Source organism: Astatotilapia calliptera, chromosome 10 (genome assembly GCF_900246225.1).
Source record: "Astatotilapia calliptera chromosome 10, fAstCal1.2, whole genome shotgun sequence".
In the NCBI taxonomy this organism is placed as follows: Eukaryota; Metazoa; Chordata; class Actinopteri; order Cichliformes; family Cichlidae; genus Astatotilapia; species Astatotilapia calliptera.
The window spans coordinates 25,011,145-25,033,935 of NC_039311.1; the positions used below are offsets into that span (position 1 = coordinate 25,011,145).

General features: G+C 40.4%; 1 protein-coding gene across 2 annotated transcripts in view; it reads left to right on the forward strand.

Moving 5' to 3' along the window:
- The window catches only part of ppm1e (protein phosphatase, Mg2+/Mn2+ dependent, 1E), a 61,387-nt gene extending 39,117 nt beyond the window's left edge, over positions 1-22,270 (forward strand). For both annotated transcript variants that reach the window (XM_026181215.1, XM_026181216.1), the window contains exons 3-8: positions 4,327-4,448; positions 9,660-9,859; positions 10,986-11,174; positions 11,457-11,600; positions 12,585-12,678; positions 13,589-22,270. In XM_026181215.1, the coding sequence (XP_026037000.1) occupies positions 4,327-4,448; positions 9,660-9,859; positions 10,986-11,174; positions 11,457-11,600; positions 12,585-12,678; positions 13,589-14,517 (1,678 nt within the window). In that variant the 3' untranslated portion in view covers positions 14,518-22,270. The remainder of the gene's footprint in view (positions 1-4,326; positions 4,449-9,659; positions 9,860-10,985; positions 11,175-11,456; positions 11,601-12,584; positions 12,679-13,588) is intronic.
- The last annotated feature ends 521 nt before the right edge of the window (positions 22,271-22,791 follow it).

Below are 22,791 nucleotides of genomic sequence, written 5' to 3' on the forward strand. Positions count from 1 at the left end.
ATGAGCCACAGAGGCCCCTTTCACGCTGACTGTATTTAATTTTAGAATATGTCCCTGCGTTGTACTCAGCCAACCCAGCTCATTTATTAGGGGGAAATTAAATGCAGTGCACTGAGTACTGTACTGAAAGTGTCCAACAGAGATTATCTGTATTCAGTTGCCCTAGTGCTACATTTTAAATTAATATGGAACATTATGCAGCATATCTGTTGAAGTTAAAATACGATGGATATATTGTGCTCCAAAGAAACAGAGTTCAAAATGACACATTGCACAAGCAGGATGTGGTCAAAATCAGCCTTTGGGAGTGATTATATATGTAAGGCTGATATAGGTAAAGCTAAGAGTCTACACAGCAGACATTTTATAAACAAAAACATATTTTCAGCTTAAATAAATCAAAGGTTATTAAAAAGAAACATAGTGCTGGTGATTTTTCTCTGGTGAAAGGTCAAAATGCCTTTTCGGACACCATCATTTTTTAGATGTAGGAACAACCCAGCTGTAAAATGCTGATCGAGGTCTAGACTAAAATCTACTGACATCTGGTACAGATGATGTTGTTGTTGTTCTGCAACTGCTTTTGGCAATCCCAGTGATGCTGAAATATTTTTGTTTTGAACAAAGTACCTGACCATAAGTGCTTTTAGATTTAAATCTAAGCACTAAAACAGACACAAAACCTATTGTGTTTAGCACTAATTAGAATTAGTCAATTTTCTACGTGCTGAACTAAATAGTAAACAATGTCCAGCCACAGCAAGTTATCATTGTGGTAGCGATGTGCAACAGATTTTTTTTACCCACTAGTCTGGGGTTTGCCTAACATCTAAAAACAAAACTTTGAGTTAAGTGTTCTCCACATCAAGACATTTTTTAAATTATCTATCTGAAGGACCATGGATTAACTGGTGGACAGTGCCCTCGCTCTTATTTTGAAGGTTCAAGTCATTGTTAACCAACCAGCCCTGGACTTTTTGTTTTTGTTTCACTTCTGTCAGACAAAGCCAGTCACTTCAGATGCCTCCCAAAGAGTCTTTGGTCCTGGGGTTGATCAGCTCAAGTGCTTAGCTGTTATGCTCTTGAGTTCACTGCAAGTTGAATGGCCACTCCATCCAGAAGTGGATGAATTTGCTGAGATAACTAAACATATTTATCTGTCCGAGCAACTTATTAATCATCTTATTTAATCTTTAATTTATTAAAGGGTTAGTTTATCTTGGGGCAGCACGGTGGCACGGTGGTTAGCACTGTTGCCGCACAGCAAGAAGGTCCTGAGTTCAATTGCACCATCAGGCCGGGGTCTTTCTGTGTGGAGTTTGCATGTTCTCCCCATGTTTGCGTGGGTTCCCTCCGGGTACTTCGGCTTCCTCCCACCATCCAAAGACATGCAGCTTGTGGGGATAGGTTAATTGGATAATCCAAATTGCCACTAGGTGTGAATGTGCGAGTGAATGTGAGTGCGAATGGTTGTCTGTCCCTGTGTGTTAGCCCTGCGACAGACTAGCGACCTGTCCAGGGTGTACCCCGCCTTTCGCCCTATGACAGCTGGGATAGGCTCCAGCGCCCCCCGCGACCCTGAAAAGGATAAGCGGAAGCGAATGGATGGATGGATAGTTTATCGCCATTTCCATTCACCCACACATATGCACAGCATCCCCCCCAAAATGATTCAACTCTTTGGGAAACAGTGTCGTTAGTGTTTTTTAAATTTTTTAGACCTACTTTGATTCAATATTTTCACTTTTCAGTGATCTTTGTCAGTTTTTAGTTGCAGCAGAGTTTGGCTGAGGTACCAAAACTACTTGGTCAACTTTAGCAAAAGATAAGGTTTCAGGTTAATATAATCCAGTGTCCTCAATCATAGGTATAGAGACCAGTCAGCAACTCACTCGCACCTCTAATTGCTAGGGAGAAATGTGTACTCCCCAACTGGTTGGGGAGTACACATGGAAGACACTAACTTATTGCTTTTTGAAACATGTTTGGTTGCATTGGTAAGGCACAACTTTTACGTTGACGAGAAAACCTCACTACAGCTGATCGAGCACTATCTTTTTGCAGACGAGGCACTGACATCCATTCAAACTGAAGGCGACCATGCCAACTTGCTAGCAACCAAAGCAATCACAAGGATTGCTTTGGTTTATTACAGCCTTACATAGCTGGTAGTCTGGGTGTGCTGTGTATATTCTGTTGATGTAAGCATAGGGTGTTAGAATATGTTTAAAATATAGCATGACATTTTTTTGGACACATATATACTTCAGTTTGTAAGTTTCTCTTTCAGCACAGTAACCTCTGAACACTCGCGGCCTCCCATCTGTTGTCCCACTTAATGAATCACCCCCAGAGGAGTGCACAGCCTCAGGTGCTGTTTCCTGGTTTGAACCTTTGTTCGATCATGCCCTGCTTTCTTTAAAACCAACATTACTGCTTCATTAACAAATCATGTAACCAAAATCAGAGTTTCTCAACACACCTGCCGGAAGTTTTAGATTGTGTGAATGCTTGAAGGATTTTCAGGTGTGACCAGATCAGATTATTGTATCAGTCCAGTTCAGGAGAGTCGTTTTTCACTGCTTGTGGCTCCTTAATTAAAAAGCCATTGAGCTAGCATCACTTCAGTTCAGATATATTTTCAAGTTAATTTGAGTGCTATGGAGACTATCCAGACATTAGGTTACTATGGTTACCTGCATCTGGATGTGGCCTAGTTATCGTGGTGACTCATGTACAGCAAGCCTTCAGTCCTTCAAACGACCCTCCTCTGCTTCCTCCCACTCCTTCTCCTCCTCCTCCCCAGCTCTCGTTAACCTTAAGAAAAAGGCACACCTCCTCCAGCGTGTGCAGATGTGGCCAGATGTTGTGATATTCTGCTGCACTAAGCAGAACTTTGTGTTATAAAATTTTTAAATCCTTCAAGGCAAATACGCACGTGGGCATTCCACAGATGACATGCATGATATCAGAATTCAGGGAGTGCCCAAATTGAATCATGCTGCAGCCACACGCACACACACACACACGCACACACACACACACACACACACACACACACAAACCAAAATGAAGTGATTTCTCATTTGTGATTTGTTTTTTATAATTTTTTAGCTCTAAAAACATGTAATTTAAATTCCATGGCTTTGTTTAACTGTGATTATTTAGAAATGGTTTCTGTATTTAATATTTGATTTATATTTTATACCTATATTTTAAGTATTAATGTTAATTTCAAACAGAATTACAAAGTGTAAAGTTAAAGGTGTTTTGTTTATTGTGAAATATCTTGTACAGCTCATCAGCAGTGTCCATTAGGGGGCGGTACCCCACACTTTGAGAATCACTCATGTAATAAATTCTGTTTAGGTTTTTCATGTGATGTCATATTTCTCAAGAGTGGTCCACCATGTTGGACGTGATACAACCTCTGGTTTCTAGAGAAAAAAAAATTGTATTCCCTGACCCTTTGGCAAGTGTTTGCTGTGAAATTGGTGATTAGCCTTGTGTATGTTAAATGGGCCCCGACTGATTTTATGTGTTTGAGCTCTTATTCATTGACCCTACAGCACCATGTGCCTAGAAGATAATCCATGACTGAAAAACCCGAATAGTAGAGGTGAGGCCTAGCACATAGCTAGCAGTTACACCACATATGTCAATCAAGAAAGCCATATCCAAGATTAAGCCTCACCGGTATGCAAATGGATGTGTGGATGAAAATGGATGAAAAATAAATTGCCTACCTTACAGTTAATATAAAGGAAGAAACTGTGCATAGAGACCCAACCCTTTTTTGTACCAGGCTGCAAACACGTTCATTAACATGGGAGTCTATCGGGACTGACTCGTTTTTGGAGCCAGCCTCAAGTGGTGACTAGAGGAACTGCAATTTTAGATCATCTTTCAGCCTGCCAGAGTGCGGGTTTGCCTTGTTAAGTGAATGGCATGACTTATTATAAAAATGTAACTTTTAATAATTTTACTGCTATGTAAAAATGTGATTGCTCTGAAGCAGAAAAATGACCACAGATGTATATTTCTGAGATCTGTGTGCTGTCATTTCTTATTACTTATAATCAGATATGCAGTATCTGTGCTGATGCCCACACCTGTGACGAGCCAAAACCAGCCAATAATACCTGCCAAAACTTGTTTGTGTTAAGGCTCCAAGAAAGCATCAGTAATGCTGTTTGTTCCGGCATGTTAGTATTGTGGATCCTTGAATATATTTCCTAATAAACCTAGATCATGCTGTCAGTCGATGATGTAAGATGATTTTTCTTTCTGACCCATTCTTAACTGTGTCGTCTCTCCTCACCACAGTAACTGCCCGTGCTCCCTGGCTGCCGCCTTGGCCAGAGCCACAGCAGACAGCCTCCTGCAGACTGACCTCTCTATTCACCACCTCAATAAGACTGTAGAAGATGGAGCTGACCCATTACCACGTGAGTCCCCAGGGAGCCCACGAGACCGCTCTCTCGCACAAATTAGGTCTCTCTCTCACTTCATCCCACACACATGCACATAGGCATATAACCACCAGGGCTTTGTCCCAGTTCTCCCCCACAAAGCTGCACGGAGAGGTGTTTGACCGCTAGAGGGCACAAAGTAAACTCCGAAGCACACCCAAAGCTGTCAGCCAGGATGTGCTAAATCCAACAATGGCCAGCATATTTACATCAAAATGGCTTTCAAGCTACATGAAAGCTGTATACTGGAGAAAACACAGCATGCAAAGATATACAAATTACCTTCAACAGTCAACATCTGCTCAAACTGCAATTAGGCTGTCAGTTTGTCAGCTGTCATGTTTTGCAGAGGACGAGATATGTATTAGTCAAAAATAGTCCCAAAGAACTGCTGTTTGACATGTACATTGCCAGCTGTTTTCGAAGGCAACTGTCTTTTTGTTTTTTGTTTTTTTAAATAAGCTGAAATGATGTATTTATGACTTGTTTTTTAACTTAATGACTTCTTTGGGAACTAAAGTAAAGGAACCCGTTCAGTATTGACAGTCTAAAGTGTTGCTCTGTTAGCCCTTTTGATCAATTTGTGAAAAATCAATGAGGAAAACAGTTTCATTTCAAAGGGAGTCCTTCAACTGTAGCTTGCTCTCTTAATCCTGGTGGTGGGGTTGTTGGTGCCAAACTGGTCTGAGTATTTCAGAAACTGCTGATCTACTTCACAGCCATCTCTAGGATTTACAGAGAATACTCGGAAAAAAGGAAATATCCATTGAGCATCAGTTCTGGAAGGGAATAGTAACTTAAATAACCACTTGTTACAACCGAAATGCAGAAGAGCAACTCTGAATGTTGAAGCAGATGGACTACAGCAACAGCACTAGTTAGTCAGCTAAGAACAGGAAACTGAGGCTACAGTTCACCAGGCTCACTAAAATTGCTGTCTTGTCTTGAGTCTTGGTTTCTGCTATATTTGGATTGTAGGGTCAGAATTTGGCATAAACAATATGAAAGCATAGCTCCATCCTGCTTTGTATCAATATTTCAGGCAGGCGGTGGTGTAATTGTGTGGGGGATATTTTCTTGGCACACTTTGGGCTTCTTACTACCAACTGGGCATCATTTAAACACCAGGTCCATCCCTTTATGACCACAGTCTACCCATCGTCTGATGACTGCTTCCAGCAGGAAGACACACCATGTAAAAAAGCTTAAATCATCTCAAACTCGTTTCTGCGTTCACTGTACTCAAATGGACTGGTGGTTTCCAGCATCTTGTTGACTCTGTTGCATAAAGAAATAAAGCATCAAACAATGTACAAACAGTGCGTACCTAATAAACTGGCCGTTGAGTGTATGTTCTAATGTAACTTATTGTGGTTTTTAATCATTTGTGCAAAAAGGAGATGAAAAATCGCACAAAATTATCAAACATAATTACTTATATTTAGACAAAAAGATACTCTGCTACTCACAGTCTGAGCGACTTATGTGCATATAAGTTATATATAGCTTTAAAATATAGCTTTTTCTATTTTCCATTGTGGAAATTGTCTCTATGATTACAAATTATTTAAAATGTTAACAGGCATCTCAGTTTAATATTTAAATATTAAACTGAGATGCCTAATTATGGAATTATTAGCACCAAATTCCAATAAAATCGAATCTGATAATGTTAAAAAAAAACATAGAGGTATTAACTGACAGCCATTATCCATGCCACAACAATGGACCTATTTCTGCAAAATACTAAAAGTTGTAGGAGAAGTAAATTCAGAGGTTCATGGTAGGAAACATTAAGAATATTGCACGTGCAAATATCAGTTAATTAAAAATGATTTATTCTTTGAAAACAAATTTTTAACCATTTTTGATTTGTCGTGCAGCCAATCATTTGCTAACAGTCACAAAAATCTAGTATTGCTAACATATGTCAGAGATGTTGTTTTTTTCTTACAGTGAACAAGAAATTATAACTTTACGTTTCAAATTAAAATTCAAAAATGCTTTATTTATTCTCAACAGAGCAGTTATAAAGGAGCAGAGAACGTCAGCTGAGATATACAACATTGAAAAAAATTAAATAAATAGAAAAAGTACAAAAATATAAATGCAATCCAATTACCAAAAACACTCATTATTTACTAAAACCATAAAAGCATAAAGACTGGGTTTGTTTCCATTACATTACACCAGTTTCTCTTTAGTTCTCCTGCTTTAAGCGGGCGAAGCGCATACAGTGAATCCAGCATCAGGAGCTGTAGAAAGGTTGTAAATGTTCTGCTCTTGCTGGAGTTGTAGTGAGGCTCAGAGTGCACCACCACCACCATCTCTCTGCTTGTGCGTCTTGTGTTGTGTAACAGCCGATCACATCCTGTTTGATGCCGCTTCATTGCACGCCACAATTCTCTTTTTTTTCCCCCTCCAACTATTTGCAAGGTGTTATGAATAGACCTTTACAACATCTCCATTTGGAGCAAGACAGACGGGAGGAGAGCGTGAAACATTCGGCTCACAAAGTGCAGTTTATTACCAGGACATTGGGTTTGATGTGCACATACTTTTAAAAAGGAGGATGAGTGGATGCAGCACCAGCTGGCTCTCCATCTCGCTGATGCCATATTTTTCAAGCAAAGTGACAGTGAGAAGAGAGAGAAAAATCAGGATAGACTATAATACCAGCAGATAGCATTAGTAGGTCACGCTCACATACTCGCACAGACGTGGTTATTACAGCGAGCGCATATTCTGCTTACAGGCTCGCCTCTGTTCCACTAACTTGTGTACCTGAGTGAAATCTGCCAATGACTTTGCCTTTCTGACAAAGTAAAACAGGCCCCTGGAGTGCCTCTGTTCACAAGGGTGTAATTTCCTCCGGGGGATGAGGAGTTTTCAAATGTCATTGTTGGGTATTTTTTGACACAGCAGAAAAATTTAGACAAGAACCTTTTAGTTTAATTCACCCTGTAAAATCTCTCTGAGAGGAAGATGTGCAGGGACTACCCAGGGATAAAGTACTTTAATTTGACCAATGTTTCTTTAATTTTTAGATCTCGCAAAGCAGTTCTTGGTAAATGTTACTGACGATTTGTCTTCTGCTATCTGGAGAAATATTAAACCTTGTCCAGAAAACTGTGCTGTAAGGATGAAATGGCAACGGTGCAACCAATAAATTGGAACTGTGATCCACATGAAGCAATAAAAAGGTTTATTTATTCAAATACTTACTCATTAAAGAAAATACTCTTGTTGTAAGCTGAATGTAGACCAACCTCATGAAGGTTCGAAACTCGACTCATTAACTTTCTTTTTTCCTCTCCATCTGGCCAGTACGAGCAAAACCTGCCAGAGGAAAATATAGGAACAAAGAAGTAGCAAGATAACAATGTGAACACATAATTATTTTCAGCTATTAAATCTCCCCCCCCCCCACTTTCAACTTAACTGAACTTAACTACTGAGGTTTTGTTGAAGACAGAGTCGGTAAATTAAAATAAATTGATATGGTGACAGACACAGACGTCACACCCCTGCAATGGCTTATCCTGATCAGTTACCAGAAAATGTATTTATGCTCATTTATGTAATCACTTAATGCACTGCTCAAATGAATTAAGGGACCACTTGATCATCATAGTATGACACACAAACGTCTGGGATATTAATCTCTCCAGTCGGGAAGGAGAAACCACTGCGAGTCCATTTCAGCTTTGATGCAAATGAAATTGACGACAGGTGCACTGAAAGGCAACAACAACACAAGCTCCAAAAAGGGAGTGTTTTTGCAGGTGGTGGCCACAGATCATTGCTCTCTCCTTCTCCTCTGTGGCTCTTTTTTTTTCTACAGTTTTGCTTTTTGCCAGTGTCCTGATCACTGCTGTTACCACGAGATGGTATCTGTTGCACAGGGAGTCCAGCTTCTCCACGATCAAAAGGTTTCCTGTGTGAAGAGCGTGGAGGAGATATAAGGAGATGGGCTGTGGGAGAACAAGACAAGGGCTCAAAAGGGCTGAGATCTCCTCCTTTATGTGTGAAAGAACAGGAGGAAAACTGCCAAAGTCCAGTAAATTATGACCTCGGCCAGGATATTCACTTGCATGAGGTCCCAACGGCCTAGAGTGGGGCCTGTGCTCATAGATGAGAAAAATGCACTTCTACTGGCTTTCACCAGGAAACAGAGCTGGCAGGTCTATACTGAGCTCATTAGACAGATGCTGTCTAAAATCCTGGAGAAGCTGGTCTAGCTGGATAAACAGAATGGGCTGCAGGTCCCGTCCCCTGTTGCCAGCAGTGACAAAGGCACCTGCAAAAATCAGTCAGGAAGGAGAAAGAGAGAGCGATGCCCTGAAGCACCACCTGCGAAACCATCCCCTGTTTAGGGCTTGTCTTGTTGTTTCTTCTCAAATGCACCTTTAATCACTTTGATTTCCACTAAAGTAGCTGACATGGATTCAGAGTGGTTTCTGCTTCCTAACTGGACAGATTGATAACCCTGAAGTTGTGTTATATTGTGACGATAAGTGCTCCCTTCATTATTTTTTGAACAGCAAAAACACCAGGTGTTTTCTAATTTCTCAAACATGAATCTTTGCAGTTTATATATAAATGTAAACTGAATGTCTTTGAGTTTTAGATTAGACATCTGAAAATGTTGCCTTGGACTCTGGGAAACTACACTGAAGATTTTCTGTGTTTTCCTGACATTTCATTGAGGAACAGCTAATTGACATAAAAAATAAATGTACTTTGTACCTCAAACAGTTATTGCAAACCTACATTAAACCTTTCCTTAAATGAAATAAATAAGTATCATATAAATTTAAATGGTCACAAAAATGATCAGATTTACAGATGTGCCATTTCAGGGTAACCGAAATATTGTTTTACTTTCGCTATGGTAAGAAAACTGGATTAAACTGTAAGAGTGATTCATGCACATTTTCTTTATCTTTCCAGTACTCTGTGTCACTATTAGAAGCTATTGTTACTGCAGACTGAGCGATCACCTCTCAGACAGCTTTCAGAGGCACCTAGAGACGCACTGTTTGATGTTCAAAAGATACATCTCTGATAGAGTATACTTTCAAAAGTGCAAGCTCTATAAACTGAGCTCCAAACCAACAGTGGAAGCAATGAAGCTAAAATAGAACAGCCTGGCTCATCGCGTGTGTGTGTGTTTGTGTGTGTCAGAGATGGAGTCTGTGAAGCTGGCCCGGCTGGTGTTTAATAGACTGTTTGAGACGTGCTGCCTCTGGCTGAAGGAGCTCCCCTTCCGCCGTCGTCCACAGCCATATTATGAGACGTCCATCCACGCCATCAAGAACATGCGGCGCAAGATGGAGGACAAGCACATCATCATCCCTGACTTCAACACACTCTTCAATATTCAGGTAGGGGTTAGTGTCAAAAACACACAAAAACTCATGCATTAAATATGTTACATTAGGCCAGAGGTCAGCAAACTGCAGCTCATGAGCCATGGATTAGAATTACGGTCAATCATAACCTAATTAATACACTATCCTGGATCAACACAATAATGATTCCACAACACTGGAACTGACCAATCACATTGTTGGGATGTCATAGCTTTGCGACTTGCAAAAAAACTTGCTGATGTCCACTTAGGAAAAGGTTAGGTTAGGTTTAGGATTACGGGGCTATAGGTTAGGGTTATGAGATCAGGGTTACGGTTTTGTGTGTGGTGGGACGGTCTTTCCACATCGCAAAACAATGACATCACTACAATGTTGAACCTGGACCAACGTTACTTTTGTTTATCCAGAAACAACACTAACATGACAATATCAGATCAAACATCAATACATATTAATGTTTGATCACAATAATCACATTAATGTGATCACATTAATACATCATTTCTGGCCCCTTGTTTCTATTTTTGTACTCTGTTAGCAACAACAAGCCTTTTCAAGCTATTTTTATTTAATTATTTATTGATGAAATAGGGCTCGAAAACTTAGGACCATAAACTCCAGAGTAAAATGTTTTCTGAAATCAGAGGAGTCGCCTCCTGCTGGCAATAAGAAAGAATGCAGTCGATTTGGCACAAATCATATTAAACACCCAGTTTCTCTCTCTCTTTGTTTGGTTGCCCCTAAACTACATGATCAGACCTTGAGCAGCCAGGTACATCTTGGGCCCCTGAAGGATCTTATTTCATCATCATGGTGCCTAGCAACTACCCACCATCATGCTAAAAGGACCCATATGTAGCATTTAAGTACCTGTAATTCCGTATATTTTATATAGAATACCTTAGCAAATATTGCATATAGTAACTTTTGATATATCCAAATTGTGATGTTTGCAGTCTCAATATTACATTACATCATTTGACCAATTAGGCCATTAAGTCATTTGAGTTTACTGTATTTAGGGACTACATCAAAAGTTTAATGCCAAATAGATAACTGTGGAAATTTGTTTTTGTGATATGGGAGTTTCACGCCATGCAGTCCAGCCTACAAAATCATGTTTTTTCCTGTCTGCCAGGATCAGGAAGAGCAGGCTTTCTTTGCTGTGTTTGACGGTCATGGAGGTGTTGATGCTGCCATTTATGCAGCCAATCACCTTCACGTGAACTTAGTCCGGCAGGAATCCTTCAGCCAGGACCCCAGCGAGGCGCTCTGCAGAGCCTTCAAACTCACCGACGAACGCTTTGTGAAGAAGGCCTCGCGAGAGGTAACCACATAATCCAAGGACGAAACCATTTAGTAGTATTTACTGCACAGTATTCCTAAACTATGAAGTACTGTTAAGTTTACTCATGGTGAATAACACTATTTATTTATTATATTTATGCTATGAGTATAATTCCAACAGCTAGTCCAATTTTAATAAGAATGAGACAGAGGTGTCTTTCTAAACAGCTCAATGTTGTCAACATTTTTTTCTGCTCGTTTCAAAGTATTTGTGGTGATGCAGCTGCTCTTGAGAACACTGTGACATGTGTCTGTCTGGCAGAACCTACGTTGCGGCACAACAGGGGTGGTGACGTTCCTGCGGGGCCGGACGTTGTACGTGGCCTGGCTTGGAGACTCCCAGGTCATTCTGGTCAGGAGAGGGCAGGTGGTGGAGCTGATGAAACCACATAAACCAGACAGAGAGGTGAGATAACTCAGTCTCCTCATACCTCAGACATGATGAGTCCTTTATGAATTTCTCTGTGGATTGTAGAAACTCTGTTAGCAGCCACGCCTACCTGCTGTTCTGACCTTCTGTTTGTGAGGGGCAGTCAATCAGATGTAAACTTTCTCAAATAGACAGTGGCAAGGATAAGACAAATGACAATAATTTATCAACTTTAATAAAGAGTTGTTTTATACGTTGGTGCATTTTGACTTAGATGGATTTCAGATTAATCATATTTGCACTTGCATTATGTAAAGATCCCGTTACTGTGTTGTGTTGATTTAATCGGCAAAAGTACTGAAGTGTAAAAACGTCGAGTTTCCATTTTACGGCGTTATGTGGCAAAATATTTATTTTCTCTGAGCAGTTGGCAGGCGGTGAGAACTTTCGTAGATTAATAGTTACAGCCAAAAAAATATTCTGGCACCAATAAACTCAGATAAAACAACACATTGTTAATTTACACTTCTTTTAAAAAAAAATGAGAACAAATGAGATATAATGTGTTATTTAGTGATATTTTAGGGTGATTTCTGCCAAAGTTTTATATTTCACAACCAAATGTGAGAGCAGTATTATACCACCTGCCTGCTGAGTACCTGAAAGGTGCACGTCGTAGTCAAACAACTGAACTCCCTTAAAAATCTGTATATAGGAAAACTTGTGCTTCATGAGCTTTCCACTTCCTGTTCATTATTGTAATTTGTCGCAAAATTTCCACTCCATTATTGCTCACCATGTGTTTCTTTGTTTAATTCTGCAACAACAATAGTAACACAGGACACCGTCCTCCTTCCTTGCTACATCCCAGCCTGTTTCCAGCATCATTAATCTAGAAACAGCACCAGCATTTCAGATTTTAAGGGCACAGCAGAGGCGGGCAAAGCATTGTGCTTTAGTACTGAGCTTTCTGCTGCAGAATGGCAGCACAAGATGATTCCAATCATTTTGTGTCTGCAGGATGAGAAGCAGAGGATCGAGGCTCTCGGAGGTTGTGTGATCTGGTTCGGCACGTGGAGGGTCAATGGCAGCTTGTCTGTATCCAGAGCGATAGGTAAACTTTTCATGCACATTCTTTTTACTGCACAATTCTCATACATTTTTGTAGCTTCATAGATGACCCTTAAACGTGTCACATTGAGTTAATCATAAAGTTTCTCTTTTGAAAAGAGAAATATGTGTAATTGTGGGCAGACTGTGGGCAGGTTGTGGGTGGTACCCTTCTTGAAAACTGCTCATCCAAAAAGAACGACAGAAGTCATTTGCTACAGAAAAGACAAAAAACAAATATAAAATGACATTAAAACACATCCGTAAAAGCATATCCAAGTTTAGCAGCTTACACGTTTACCTGGCAAGGAAAAGACTCCCTGGTTCAGACCGAGGGATACAGACAAATCCCTTTGAGGTTTTGAGTCAGGAAGTAAAAAAAATCGACCAATCAAATATGCAGAGCTACCTTTTGTGGTGACCCTTTGTGAATAAGGGAGCAGCCAAAAATAGCTTCCTTACAGAAAAATTGATCCAGCTATCTTTTTGAGAACCAGACTTAGTTTTAGAGCTGCAGAGTGAGGGAAAGGAAAAGTTGCACCTAACCCTAATGTATCGGTTCACTCTTATTTTTTTCACATCCCTTCAAGAACTAACATGAGAGTTAAAGATTTCCTTTAGGGTTAAAGTTACAATTTAACCCTAAAACAGAGTTAGATTTAAGGTAGGGTGTTAAATGTAAGAGTACAGAGAACTTTAACACCCCCACCCCACCCCAACCCCACCCCAACATTTAAAGCAGCACATGTACATATGCTAATCCCACTATTAGAAAGCAGTTATTATAAATATAATGTTATTATTTTAGATAATTTCCTACTAGATTCCTTTTCCTGATTCATGAGATGTTCCTGGATGTTTTTACCTTAGTCTGAGCAGATCCTCACAGATTAAACTGTTACCTGTGTTGACAGGTGACTCTGAGCACAAACCCTACATCTGTGGCGACGCAGACCATGGCATCTTCCCATTGGATGGTTCAGAAGACTACCTGATTCTGGCCTGCGATGGCTTCTGGGACACGGTGAATCCAGATGAGGCGGTGCGCGTGGTCAGCGATCATCTCCAGGAGAACGCTGGGGACACCACCATGGTAGCTCATAAGCTGGTGGCCTCAGCCCGGGATGCGGGCTCTAGCGATAATATCACTGTCATAGTGGTCTTCTTGCGGGACCCTCGCTCGCCACCACCCACCAGCACTGAGGAAGAGGAGGAGGGTGTGGTGGAGGGAGAGGTGGCGGACGAGGAGGAGGTAGCAGAGGTGGAGGAGGAGGAGCAAGAAGAGGAGGAGCATGAGGAGGAAGATGAAGCGGTCAGGGTAGAGCGTGATGGCGGAGAGGGAGGAAGCAATGCGGACAATGGGGGGAAGAGCCGTGGAGGCTGGCCCCTGCAGCAGTGCTCAGCGCCCGCTGACCTTGGCTACGAAGACCGAACTGACTCGTTCACGGACAGAACTAGCCTCAGCCTGCTGGGGCCATCGCTGGAGGGCCGCATCTCGCTGACCTGCGGCTCTTTCGGCCTTAGCCCCGACCTCTTTGCCGCCTCTCACATCTTCCGAGAACGCGCACTGAGGCGCAGGTCCTGTGTCCCTCTTCAGGAGTCCAGCATCTCTAGCTTCACGGACCCACTGTGGCCCCACACAGCCATGCTGTTAGGCCAGGCAGTGAGGCGAAGCCGCAAGCTCGGTTATGGTAGTCGCCGGTGGGGGCGGAGGTTGCCAAGCAGATCCAGGGAGCTGCTAGGCCTGTTACCATCTGGCCCCCTGCTGCCCCACATGCAGCGCTACTCCAACCAGAAATCCGAAGTGGCAGTGCCTCAACTGCCCCATGATGCCACCATCTGAAGAGGTGACCCAGACCAAACCATCTCCTTCAACCCTCCTTCCTGCCCCGCAGTCCACCCATCCACCTTTGCCTTCAACAACACGTCAACATGTCTTTCTTTGATAGTTGGTAGTTGTAGCTCCTGCAGTTGTTATGTGATTATTGAATCTCTGTCAGAGGAGTGGTGCTCTCTGTCCTAAGCTGAAATGTTTCCAATTGTAAGCTGGCCCATTAACACAAGCCCCACTCCTCAATGCTGTAGGTAAAGCTCATAACTGCATTCTCCATTGGGACCACTGACCAGTCAAAATGAAGCCAGAGCTGGAAGTGCAGGTTAATAAGATGTGTTCAGACTGAAGGACACAGCTTACCGTAGGCACCTTACATAAAGTTTACGTCTGAGTATTTCATTAACGAGGATATAAGTGAAGATTTAAAGGCAAATAACAGAAAGAACTGGACACCAGAAACATTTAGAAGCAGTTTTGTTGATGAGAAACATATTCAGTCTGAACACATTTAAGATTAATTTATGTGCTTGGTCGCTCTACAGACTATTTTGAAGAGACCATTTTAAAAAGAAAGAAGATGCAACACAGAAAAGATTAAATCTGGTACTTGAAGAAGGAAAAACTGAGGATGAAATAAAGAAAAAATTGCTCGGCTTGGTCAAAAGTATGTGGACAAAAGTATCATGTACTGCAGGGATCTGATCCCTTTTAGCCATCTTTACCGTCATTTCTTGTTACTCTCTTGTTACAATATATAAAATGTATAAGCCACCACCAAACTACTTTTGCTGGTTTGCTCATTCGCACAAAGTGGACAGACGGGGGGGGGAGTCAAATCTATCTCCGTAGCTCTAACTGAACTTCATGCTTTTAAGTGTAATCATCCACAGACTGTTTTTTTTTTTTTTTTTTAAATTCTGCATCTCACTGTGCAGTCATACCCAGGTATAAATGCACGGCGAGGTGTCACATATCATCTTTTCTTCTGAGTAAGCTACTGAGAATGTCGAGCGACCCAGCATTAAATTAAGCTCTAATAGCGCAGCCTGCCTCTCTGTCTCCTCAACAATCCCTCGGTGGCAGATGAATAACATTCATAAACGGAGGCCGGAACAATTGTTGCTCCTGGTTTCTCGGACTGGAAGCACACACTGTTCTGCCCCCTCCAATTCAGTCAATGACCCAGCCATTATCCAGCCACATTTGTCTACAGATAAAAGCACTTAGCACCGGATTATAAAAGATTAGCAGTCACTTACCTGAATAAATTCTTCATGTAGTCCAGATGGTGATATGCTCCTGAGATAATGGGGTTTTTAGAGCAGGTTTTTAAAAAAAAAAACAAAAAAACAATTTCATCATAGTTTTGGTTGTTTTTGTTTTTTACAGAAAACCCAGTGAAGAAAAGCATTTTTCCCACAGGTATTCCATACCTTCCATATTACTGAGTTACTGAGCTCCATGTCCTTTATGCACACCCAGTCACTCATTGTTTCCTATCACCATTAAAGACAAGTCTGGCTTGTGCGTTCAGCCCAGTCATATCACGAGGCTCTAACAGCAAAAGAGATTAACATTTTTATTTTGCCAAAATAAAAGTATGGATACCACTCTCACATCTGTCTGATAAATATGAAGCTATTACCAGCAGCTGATTGGCTCAGCTTACTGATGCTTACTTATGGATAACACCGATATCTATCACCGCTATGTCTATCAAGATAGGATGACCATGCAATATTTTCCAGCTGTATTATTTATTAATTCAGAGAAACAGGAAATTTTCTAAACGTTTTTAATAAGGTGGGGTCTGATACAAGTTTTTCTAGACTGTAACGTTAATATTTTGCTACCTTTCGGCAGACTATTATGTTACTACCCAACAAACATATTACATAATTCCACGTTGTTACATTTTGTCATAAGAACTTGGTAAGTTTGTATGCTTCTCTTGTAGCAAAATAACCAGACTATTTTGCAACGTTATAGTAACATTATAGAAAAATGTGGAGGTGATGTCATACATGTGAGGTACATTATAATGTTTTATAATGCTGCTTTGACTGGGCTTTCTCTTTTATGTTAGTATTGTGTCATTTTTAAATGTCGAGCAAATGTAAGAGACCAGGAGGAGGCGTTGCCGCTACACTGCCCCAAACAGATTTTGTTGTAGGGTACCTGCTTCCAGTCTTCACGCTAAGCTAAGCTAATTGACATCTGGTTTGCAGTGGCTTCTTGTTTAACTAAGTGTACAGATGTGGGAGTGGTTTCAACTTCTCATGAAGAAAGCGACCCAGCCAGTGTCCCCAAAAGTTAGGAGCCTAAGAGACAGCTATCAAAATGTAAATAAAGAATCACTGCATAACAGTATATCATCTACATTACATAGTGCAGCTACTACTGTGCATTCACATCCTCCTTAGATGGTCCCAGTTGGGAAAATTGTTCTTCCGACTTCCGCTGTTCATGTAGCCTATAGCATTTAATGTGAAAACAACATGAGTGCTACAAAGAAGACATGTTGTATTTTCTTACTAAGTGCTTTAAAAAGTACACACATATTCATAGCTATAATGAATTAATATGGATTTACCTGACTTGTTATCCAAAGTTATGGCAAATTAATAAAGAAAACATTTCCAAAATTAATTTTCATCACAAATGTGTATGAAAATGTGAATTTGCACCACTAATCAAAGATTTCTCAGTATAAGCCAAACACTTTGTTTCATTTGTCTCGTAGCAACATTTTTGCAGACATTCAGAGTTGTTGTAACTTCAGGGCATGTTTTGCAGTTGGTAGCTAATTTTTCCAATTCCTTTCAACACCACATGAATAGACAAATAGCTGCCACTGTCAGAGAAATCCACTGTGGCTGACTCCCATGGCTTCACAGAGCCTTTATAATTGGATCTGATCTAGATTCTGCAATGGACAGGCCCTCTGTGCTGTCCAACAGGCTCACTTCAGGTATCTTATCAGGCCATAGAAATCTTCAGTTTTTATACCACTTTGCCTGAATAGATATTCCTCACATTTATGTTTGTTTTTTCATGTCTTATCCCAAATATCCACTCAGTACAGATCCTATAAACAATAATTCATAATCATAAATACCAAGCAACCATGTAGCCATCAAACAATAATCCTCTGACTGACTTTATGTGATAATACTACAAAGACAGTTTTTTTCATATTGGACTCATTAATCCCTTTCTAATGACACTAATAACACTTAAACCCAATATAATCTCACTTTGCATTAAATATATTACCTTTTGTATTTCACCATACTCTATGGCTATAATCTAATATTACTGAAAATTTACTCTGAAAAATATTTACCTTTATACAGAAGCGTGCACTAATCTGATTGATTCCTGGCCAACAAACTTTAGTTCAAACAACAGCTGTGGTTAGTATTTTTATGGGGTCATTCAATTTTGAAACAAAAACCTTGTAAAAGGTTCTCAAATATACCCTCATAACTAGCTAAAAACAAGAAGTTTACCATCCTCTACAGCTACTGAGAATGCTAACTTTTTCACAAAAGAAAATTATTTTTGTACTGAGGGCAAAGTTAATTAGCTCCAACAAAAATCCTGTAAAGCGTTAAAAGTAAAAGGTATTTTGATGCAACCCTCTTTAAAGCTTGGGGGAAAAAACACATGGAATCAGTATAAATCCTATCTGACATTCAGCTGTTAATATTGGACTTTTAATGTTAGCCCACATGAGAGAAGGCTCGCATCAGGGCTAACCAGTGTTTGGTGATTTTAATGTTTTTAGTGGCCGTGTTTTAAGACCACTCAGCAAAGACTTTAAAGGGGGTAAAGTGGGTATTTATGTTGAATCATTATCTAAATTATCTTAAGACATTAAAAATCACCTGTAAACCCTGATTTAAAAAAAACTTTAAAACGTTTGTTGATTTTTGCCACAAAAATGGGATTTTTGTTCTCCATTAGCCACCATTGTTTCTGTTTCTCCCACATACTCTGGATTAATTTAATGCCATCTGTCTCTTAGTCTGCTTTAATACTAGTAAACTAGTTATCCAGCTGAGCAGATATATAAAAAAGGTGGCGCACCTATATATTTTTTACATATTCGCCATGCTTTATTTGTTATTAAAGTCCAACTTCAAATCCAGATTATCAAGGGTAACCAAACGAAACAATAGCCAGCGAGATTGCAGCTATTTAATGAGGTTACAATACGAGCAAGTGCACAGACAATATAAAAGATGGATGTAGCCACCATGACGTTACGAAGCCTTAGGCGGAACTTTTTCAGTGTTTTGAAACTCGATGCGACAACTGATCAATCAGAACTTGTTAGCCAGTGAGTATACCCTGGATAATTCTCCTTTCTGACAATTAACAAAGTGGACCTGACGGTTTATTTGATATGACCTGAAACTCTGAGCTATATTTTTCCATAGGCTTCTCTAGGGCCAGAAGTCCTTTTGCAGCCAGAGAAGTCACCTCCTGGTGCCCTTTAAAAAAATGTATCTTGAAGGCACTTCCATGCTGGCTTCAGTTTTCAGGCCTGGAAGCTACACCCATTTTTTCATTGTCTATGCTAGCATACAGAAGCCCATTTTGAAGATGTAAGCCACCTGTACCCCCTCCTCCAACCCTCCAGCCTGTGAGTCCATGCACTGGTCCAAGAGGCCTGCTCACCATGGGATTACTTACCTTTGTTTCTTGTGTTTTGAGGTTTGGAAAGGCTAAAAATCTGGCTGCTACGCTTTTGTGTGGACATATTAATTCTTCCTGTAACACTGTACCTCCACTCTTTCCAAATGTTAGTGATAACCTGGATCTGTAAACAGTTCATCCACTTTCACTGGCTGACAAAACACCCAGCATCACTAACCCTGTTGCTGTTGTCTCCTGTAACCATCCTGTGGACTGAATAGTGACGAGCATGAGCAGAATGTACCTCATGTCCCAGAATGTCCTGACAGACTTGGTGAAGAGGGTCAACATGAGGTGTTTACTTTGTTTTTGTTTTTGTGAGGGTAAGAATAGTTTTTTGAGGAATGTACCGTCCAGACACTCAACAAACTACAGCCACTGGATCGCATTTTGTGGGACTGTATCTGCAGTGTTTGTCTCCAGAAGCGTGAAGACGATAGGCAACCAAGGAAATCAAGTCATTCTAAAAAAATCACTTAGGAATGGATGTGTGTATATTATGAGTAATGTGAGTTAATTGGGTGCTGGAGGAGTGTACATATAATAATTCTGTCTTGTAAATCAATGGTTTTAGTCCATCAGCTGGTGAGATATCTACTTGAAAAAGTCATGAAAACATACATTAAATTATTGGCTTAATCTTCTGCAATAGCTTTGATTTTTTTTATTAGTATCAGCCTTAAAAAATGCCAGTCATATCAGTAGGTTTGCGTTACAAACACAACCATTTTAGCTCAAAGATTAGAGCTTTCACAAAGCCTCGAACTCCGGGGAAGCAGAGCCGCCATTGGGTGACAGGGTCTTGTTATAATGATAGACATATGACAATGTTGGAAATACATTACAGGGTTACCTTGGCAACTGGAGCTTGGACTATCCACCAGCTGTTAGCTAAAAAGGCATGGGTGTGCGTCCACAAGCGACTCGCCTATAATTCCCAGCCAAAATCCTGCAAATGCATTGACAGGTTCCCAGATTATTGCCGAACATCTCTGATCCAAATTATGTCACTAACACCAAAAGGCAGCGTCCATTTCTATTATATTTTGTTTACTGCAGGGGAGCACAGTGGAGCAGTGGTGCAGTGAGGACAATGAGACAGTCCTGGGTTCAAGCCCATGAGCCGGCTGGGGTTTTCTCTGTGCCTCAGCTTCCCGTCACAAAGACATGTACGTTAGGTTAATAAACTACCTGTCAGGGTGTACCCTGCTTCTCACCATGATGGCTGGGATTGGCTCCGGTCCCACTGTGTGACACTGAATTGGATAACTGGAAGATGGACAGATGGATGGTAGTGATAGAGGGGAAATCATGGGTCCACCAAAGTTGTTAGGGTTCATCCTCTGGAAAGCATGAATTTCTGAACAAACTGTGGAAAAATAGCAGTAATACTATCAGAGATCAGTTGTTAGTCAAAATACAAATGCATGGAAGTGATGCAATGGTCTGTACAAGACCATACAAAAAGGAACAATCGCACCATTATTCACTACTTAATGATTTTTGCATTAAAGAAATGGTCCAGATATTCTCAATTAAGAATTAATAACTCTCCTAGGAGTTATTAATAACTCTCCTAGGAGTTATTAATAACTCTCCTAGGAGTTATTAATAACTCTCCTAGGAGTTATTAATAACTCTCCTAGGAGTTATTAATTCTCAATTAATAACTCCTAGGAGAGACTCGAAAATTTCATTTTATTTACATTCATTTCTCTAATGCTTAGTTTAATACAGTTTTACTTTGGTTTAGGGTTGAAATATTGGACTATGGTGACATATCTGTCTCTTGAGTGAGCCGCTCACAGCCTGAATACATTTCAGATGCATTATTTTAGATCCTGAACCCATATCTGTTCAAGCAGAGAAACACTAAATATCCAGCAAACACACAGTCTGCACCATCTACTCCAACATAAAATTGTATTACATTAAGTTTGATGGTTTTTCATTAGAACGAGATCTCCTTTGATGTTAAGAGGTTTTGATATTTGGTGGCAGTTCTGCTCTGCTATAGGAAACTGCTGTGTGCACACTGACACTCTGAAGCTCGTTTTACTTGTGCCCACTCCAGCTTTGCAGTGCAGTTGTAGTTTTCGGTGTCCTGTTGTTCAGTTTTTCAAACCGTGACAGCTCTCAGTGACCAGGAATCCCCGCTGGCTGCATTCATGTGAATACAGTGTTACCCATCATACTGAAAAACCACAGAAGTTGTCACTGTAAAAGCAAAGAAAGCATTTGCCATCATTCCCTGTGGTAAATCCTCCACCTTAGATCGAGAAACCCTACACTCCCGACCCGCTCACACTCTGCTTGCTCTTAATAAGTTCCTCCGAGTCGGACGTGTCCCCGCTCTCATGATGAAAGCAAGCAGAGGTTCGGCTCTGCTCTCCCATGATCACCGTCCAACTATAGGGCCCTCTGTGAATCTGCACTGTGTCTATGTACACAAAAGCTTTTTCTTTTACTCTGTAAGCAATAATGACATTGCATTAAAGGCTCTCTGTGGGTTTGTCTTCTGCTGAAGGATGCAACAAAATACAGTTGTGTTAAGCCATACTTGAAAGGGCATAATGGGCGAGTCCATGAAGTCCGTTTCCCATTCATTTTATCTGCAGATGAGTCCTAATATGTCTCAGATCAGCTTTAGCATTAGATAGAAGAATGAATGTGAAGCTTTCTTCTATAAAAACAAAAACAAAGGAGCTGGGATAAAAGAGGCAGGATGTTTAAACTTGTATAAGCCATCTGTGTGCGTTAGAAAAGGAGTCCGGACTTCTGAGACCTATGCACTGCTCAAATGTAGACCAGTGGATATGTGGTGAGTTGGGAGTAGGGCTGAGAGTGAGAGCCTCTCCCCTTCTTGTCCTCCAGGCTTGAAGACAAACCCCATGATTGGCACTTCTTCAACATGCAGGTTAGGTAAAGAAAAAATTATAATAATAATAAAAAAAAATGTAAAACACACACTGAGTACCTGTATTATCTGTGTTCCTGTAGTATATAAATATGTGTATTGTAACTGGTGACTAATTATGTATATAAAGATTAGACCAAGTCTCTGGCTGATGCTTTTTCTTTAACTGTGACTGTCTGACATCGCATAAAAGACTGTCGGCTGATGCGTTCTCATTTAATTTATTGAATCTAATAGCTGTGAAGCATTTGCATCAATAGGACCGTCTGCAGGCATGTTTTTGGGAATAAATGTTAACATTTGGCAAGTAAAATTATCAACTACCTACAAAATATTGCTATTTAAGTAATTATTATATAATTTTTTCTTTGCCTTCATTTTTTCACATTTTGTCTGGTTTGGCCCACCAGAAAAAACACCAGGTTGGTTTTAAAAATACATCTATAGAAGATACTTTCGTTGGTAATTAGACACATAACAGGTTTATAGATTCACTAACTGATCAAATTTTATTATTATATGATGCTTAAAACATTATACCCATCCCAAATGGGCTTACAAGACACCTATGATAATTAACCAGAACTAGAGTATCACAATAACCTATAAGTTGCCCTATAAACAACCTTGAATCAAAACATTTCTGGGTTTTGTTAGATTAT